General features: G+C 32.9%; 1 protein-coding gene and 1 non-coding gene across 2 annotated transcripts; one reads left to right on the top strand and one right to left on the bottom strand.

The window, feature by feature from the left end:
- The first annotated feature begins 2,348 nt into the window (after positions 1-2,348).
- Positions 2,349-4,251, top strand: LOC145074935 (F-box protein At3g07870-like). Its single transcript, XM_079021252.1, has 2 exons — positions 2,349-2,442; positions 2,803-4,251. Exon 2 carries the CDS (start codon positions 2,842-2,844, stop codon positions 4,054-4,056), a length of 1,215 nt encoding a protein of 404 aa, XP_078877378.1. The 5' UTR covers positions 2,349-2,442; positions 2,803-2,841; the 3' UTR covers positions 4,057-4,251.
- A 1,437-nt stretch (positions 4,252-5,688) lies between these two features.
- On the bottom strand, positions 5,689-5,766 carry LOC145077344 (small nucleolar RNA snoR8a). Its single transcript, XR_013693124.1, has one exon. It is a non-coding gene; the product is annotated as a small nucleolar RNA snoR8a (small nucleolar RNA).
- Positions 5,767-6,178: the final 412 nt, after the last annotated feature.

Below are 6,178 nucleotides of genomic sequence, written 5' to 3'. Positions count from 1 at the left end.
TTTGAATAAAAAAATTTAAAGATTAGTGGCAAGAGACGTGCCTAAAGGATAAAAGCTCACAATTTGATCTTTAGTGTGTATTTTCTTTTACGTCTTCATTTTAATGTACTGTAAATAGGAGTGTTGTTCAACATATATATATATATATATATATATATATATATATATAGAGAGAGAGAGAGAGAGAGAGAGATCAAAGAATCATTTCAGTCAGTACATCGACACGTATCATAGCTAAGTATATATTGATGGGTTTTGAGCATAACAACATTCCTATGTGTACATGCAACCCTAATTTCTTTGGATCTAGGTTTTTCTAAATTTATACATGCAAATAAAGTGTCCAAAGCAATAACCCTAGATCTAGTATCTACAAAATCGAAATTTATATATAATTAGGGTTAGAAGAATACCTTTCTTGTTATCTAGTAATAACAAGTATTCCTTTCTTGATCTTGACTTCTAAGAGATTAGTGATCCAAGCGTGGCACCTCTAATGAAGTCACAAACACCACTGGCAAAGGATGATGGAGGCTCTTCAATTTTCGTCTAGGGTTCTCTTAGAATGCATAGCTTGAAAATTAAATACAAAGGGGTTCATTATATAGCTGAGGCTGCTAGGCTTTTTCATGTGGAAACCCGAATCTAACTGTCACACCCCCAAACCAGAACGACGGAATCGTTCGAGGGTGGATGACTTCATGTAGTATCGTAACAATTGAATACATAGTAAAGAAAGTAATACAACCATCATATATATATAATTTAAAAGTTTACATTGTTGAAAGGTACTTGTTTCAAAACAAATCACAATATGATGTCAAAATGAAACTAAATTGACGCCACAACGTCCCTTCTTCAAAAGCTGTTTGTTTACCTGTTTTTACTGAATTCCTGAGAAATACAAGTAGTTTTGAAAGAGTAGATCAACATTTAAGCTGGTGAGTTCATAAGTATTTAGAAACAATGTTTGTATGAAATAGAACTAAATGGTTTGTACATGTTTGAATGTTCCTAGAAAATCCCATATTTTCTACTATAGTAGATGGTAATTTAATTGTTCCAAAACTTGTAATGCAATAGTGCTTTTCATGCCTAAAATAGTAGGTTTATGTATAAATCGCTAAGGCATTTGAAGAACCCCGTAAATCAATGTGTTTTTAATACTCCATGTGAGTCTTATAACCATGCTATTCGACCAGGATGCCTATAACAACGTTCTTCAAGCGTTGGAAAGTTATGACGTTTGTCACCCCAGGCCTGCCGGCCTAGCTGTAGCTAATAGCTTAGGTTTGGGATTGTCAATCCCATATAGATCTATACACAAGTATCACGCTCCCCCTACAAGGGATTTTGGTATATAATACAGGACTTAAAATGCATACTCGAAAGTACGTGAAATGTCTCACAAAACTTAGTATAAAACAAATTTACGCACGAAAATGTCTATTTGTTATTGTGTATGAAAATGTCTCTTTGATATAGTGTTTCTATTATGTAAATGTTCATGATTTTCTCGTAAACTATACCTATTATAGTTTTTCAAAATGGGTGTTTCGTTCGTATAGTAGACCCTAGTGTAATACTCACTTGTTATGTAAAGTATAACATTTATAGTGACATAAATGATCACAAATACTTAAAGTATAAATAAAGTGTTTGATTCGTGTATATAAATAAACATGTTTTATTTCCAAAAGATAAGACGTTATCGAGAATATATATTGCATACGAAAGTTCCCATGTAGTAGTTATGAATCACATATGATTTACTTGATAAAAAGAGTATATAGTGAAACTTTATGTTACACACGATAATAACCTTGTGTTTACTTGTATTCCCCCCCCCCCCCCCCCCCCAAGTGTATAAAAAGCATTGATAAAACATTTGAAAGTGTAGTTTATAGGGGCTGAGTTCAGATCAGAATGTCGGGAAGAGTGAAGGAAAGAAAAATTGATTGTTAGAGGGGAAAGGCAATGACATGAATGGGTGGGGGAGGTTTCCAGAGACAAGGGTCATCACTTTTCTTTAACCAAGAGAAAAATAGGATGTTAAGAGAGATAATTAGGAAAAAGCAAGGTTATAGATTAGGTTAATGGTATTTTTGATTTTAAATTAAAAATAGAAAATAAAAACTAATTAAAAATCTAAATAAAGGTAAAATAGTAATTTTAGAATAAAACTGTAACAAAATAAAACAGCATGGACCAACAACACAATAAATTAAAATTATAAGGACCATATATATAATAAAAAAATATAAAAAAGAAAGTTACAAATCTAAAAACCACAAGGGCCATTTATGTAAATTTGTCGTAAATAAATTTAAGATGGTACACACCAACCCCCGTCCCATATCTCTCTCTCTCTCTCTCGATCTCTCGATGACTTCGTTCACCTTTCTCGGTTGCTGTCTCGTCGTGCCTTCGATCTCTCTTTAGGTACAAAATCATCAAAAATCACTACATTTTTTAGTTGATTGTTCTTACATATCAGCAGTAAATTTTGTTAGATTTCGATAATTGAGATTTTCTAGTTGCTAATTATTAACAGTTAAGGGGTTGATAACTCGTAATTCTTAGTGGTAAAGCTTTCTTTAGTAGTAAATCGTGTTAAATTTCAATTATCAGTGACATGCAACCATATATTTTGTTAGGATTACGGTCTACGGACATTTTTAGGGTTTTTTAATTAGTTAACTGCGATTTTCTTAGAATTGATTAATAGGATCTACCGATCTACTTGTATGGATTATGAAATTTATCTTTTAGTCAATTTTTATTTTGTTTATAATATGCAAGTTATATCGCGATCTGGTTGAATATTGTTTTGGAACTGCAATGTCATCATCAAAATCAAGAAAATCATTGGATCCATCAATGGAAGACTTACCTGCACATGTGATGGTCGATATTCTCTCTCGACTCCCTGTGAAGACAATCATCCACTGCAAGTGTGTATGCAAGAAGTGGCTGGATCTCATTTCTGAGTCTTACTTTGCTGATCATCATCTCTCAAGATCCCCCTCAGGAATTATGATTTATCATAATTCCAATGAAGTTTTTCGTAATGCAGAAGAAGAACAGAAGACAGGTTACCTAAGAACAGGCATTTTAAGGTGGGTGGAGGTTGAAGATAAACTCGATCACCACTATTTACACCATGACCCAATCATGAGCCTTGACCTTAATCTCGCACCCATTTTCCAAAAGTCTCAAATACTCCCAGTGGGCTCAGTCAATGGTTTGCTCTGTCTTTGGCAATTTGGTCCTCAACATGACAAAACTTACATATGCAATCCAATCACTAGAGAATATATGATCCTCCCAAAGCCACAATACTATTTACAACATAATGCACACCTGGTTTATTGTTTCGGTGTTGCACCACTTACAAATGAATACAAAGTGATACGGATTTTCCAAGGGGAAAAAATACCTTATTTTTCCTCAAACTCTCGACCAATCATATCACAAGCTGAGGTCTACACCCTTGGCACGGGTCAATGGAGAAGTCTTGGTCATGTCCCTTACTGGCTTAAAGGAATGTATGGGCCATTTTTAAATGGTCATGCTCATTGGACTGTTCTTGACAAAGATTCCTCTGAAAAGCTTTGTGTTTTTGATTTTGAGAAGGAGACATTTGAGTTGTTCCCATCTCCTCCGTGTGAAGCTAGAGATGAAAATCTGATCTTTAAAAGTTTGGGAGTCTTGAAAGGTTGTTTATGTCGATGTGAAAGTTACGATTCTCAATTGGTGGTTTGGGTGATGAAGGAATATGGGATCAAGAAATCTTGGCGTAAGGAGTTTGTAGTCATGGAAAGTGAGAACACCGATCTTGATTTGTTGACTTTGGAAACTGTGGATTTAATTACGGGGTTTAAAGATGGAACTGTTTTGATGGCGTCTTATCGTGACACACTGCTTGTTTATTGTCCTCGAAGGGAAATTATTCTTGACACCGAAATGTTTTATCGATACTTCAAAGGATATACTTTTCGTCCGAGCTTTCGTAGACTTCATAACTTTGAAAATGAGAGAGTTTATATGTTCTAAAGGTCAAGAGAAGTTATATAATGAATATGTATTGTCGTTTTTGAGTCAAATATTGTCTAGTAAGTTTTATTTAGTGTAGAGAGTTCTTGTGTTCTAAAGGTCAAGAGATGTTCTATAATGAATAACTGAATATGCATTGTAATTTTTGAGTCGAATGCTGTCTAGCAAGTTTTATTTAGTGTTGTTTCTAAATAACATGTATATACAACATGTGACAACAAAAATTGACACAATGAAACCTTGGGTAATCTGGAATTGATGAGTGTGCTAAATAACATTTTTCCACCTTGGAACATCATCAATACACAAACAATTAAAGATCAAAACGATTTAATATGGTAGATACTAATCTACATAACGGACTCTACATCAACGATATATTTTGATTTAGAGAAATCAAATATCCTCCTATTTCTTGTTCCTACTAATCTTTTACTCATTAGATTAAGCCATCTCCTATTTCTTGTTCCTACTAATCTTTTACTCATTAGATTAAGCCATGTGTCAAAACACTTTCAATGTACGTTCTTAAAGCAATCTAAAGAGATCAAGTCAACATGTAAATTATGTTCTTCTTTGTTTATAGGTGATTCGATTTGAGAAGATTTTGATTTTATTGCCGCTGTTTGCAGTATTTTACTTTCAACATTACCTATACAGACAATACAAACTTATTTTATCCATAAGTTCAATTGTTTTCATCTTCTCCCCAGTTTTAAGTGTCAATAAACTAAGGTTGTGTACATCTCACTAGGAAACTTGGATTGATTCCTTTCAAATTTATATTTATCCTGATTTCTCAGATTTATATCTCCATTAGGTTTGCATAGTTTATTTATTTTATTTATTTTTGTTTTTTTCATTTAGTCTTATAATCATTCGGATTAGACATGTATTGTTGTACAAACTCATATATGCTAACTATTGAAATCATAAATAACCATCTAATTAGTTCCTTTTCTTTAAAGATTAAACATGTACCCTTTTACAACAATCTTTTTTACCATGTGGCTTATTGAAAATTTCTAATTACTATTTTTGTCAAGAGCATTCATCTACATTTTTGTCGAGAGCATTCATCTACATTTTTTAATTACTATTTTTGTCGAGAGCATTAATCTACATTTTTTAATTACTATTTTTGTTAAGAGCATTCATCTCTCATATAACTGCTAACTCTCCAATATTTTTGTGATCTTGGGATAATTTTGTTAAGATGAGTATTTTGCATCCAGTGAAGGATGTAGCATCACGTGACCTATGTTTTCATCTGCCCTCTTTCTTCTTGATGTTGAGATTTGAAAGAAACTTTCATGATGCACACGAACTGCTCAACAAAATGTTTCTGGAATGTTTTTTTTTTTTTTTTTTTTTTGCAATCGTTTGTTAAGGTAAGCTTGGTTTCAGGCTCACTTACGGTTTAATGACTGTTTTTTCACCATTTTTATGATCGTTCTGCTTTTTTGTTATGAAAAGAAAATGAAGAAACTGAAAGATTGTTTTCTATTAACAATGCATTTATAGAGAAGTTGAAATAAGAAATTGTGTACTGAAGAAAATAGAGTGTATACACAACTGAAACATTGCCGACCTCGCTCTTTACACAAGCAGCATAACACTTTTTGATACAGGAGTGCTCATATTCTATGGGTGTAAAAGAGTCTATCACGCTATTGAAGTAGCACTCAGATATAAAATCTAGACACATCAGTAAATCTACACAAGAGAATTACAAAAATGACACTATTGTGCCCTTTTAGTGGAATTTGAGCTTAGTGGCATTTCACTCGCATCAGATAAAACAATCTTTTTTCAATCCAATAAATGAACCATTCCATTCCATTGTTTCCCTAATTCCATCATACCAAACACTAAAATACTTCTACATAATATGATTTATTGAGATATGAATACAGACTTCCAAGAAATGTTGTAGAGAATTGAAGCAAAATGTTTGATTCTTTCCCGTTTTGACTTGTCGTCTCTTCTTTTTAATGTTTGTAACCAAACATCAGCTTGGTTTCAAAAACTGTATGCTAGATTGCACTTGCTTTTGAGTATATATAGCATTTATATTCTTACTTGGATAACTTGAGGGTTGCGTGATTCAAAATGGAAATCT

Source organism: Lactuca serriola, chromosome 9, assembly GCF_051521515.1.
Source record: "Lactuca serriola cultivar US96UC23 chromosome 9, Lser_US96UC23_V15, whole genome shotgun sequence".
NCBI lineage: Eukaryota > Viridiplantae > Streptophyta > Magnoliopsida > Asterales > Asteraceae > Lactuca > Lactuca serriola.
The sequence above is the reverse complement of the archived record's forward strand: the minus strand, read 5'-3'. Positions and strand labels throughout refer to the sequence as shown.

Bases quoted from the DNA above. Each gene is read 5' to 3' on its own strand.
- LOC145074935 (XM_079021252.1), top strand. From the start codon at position 2,842: ATGTCATCATCAAAATCAAGAAAATCATTGGATCCATCAATGGAAGAC.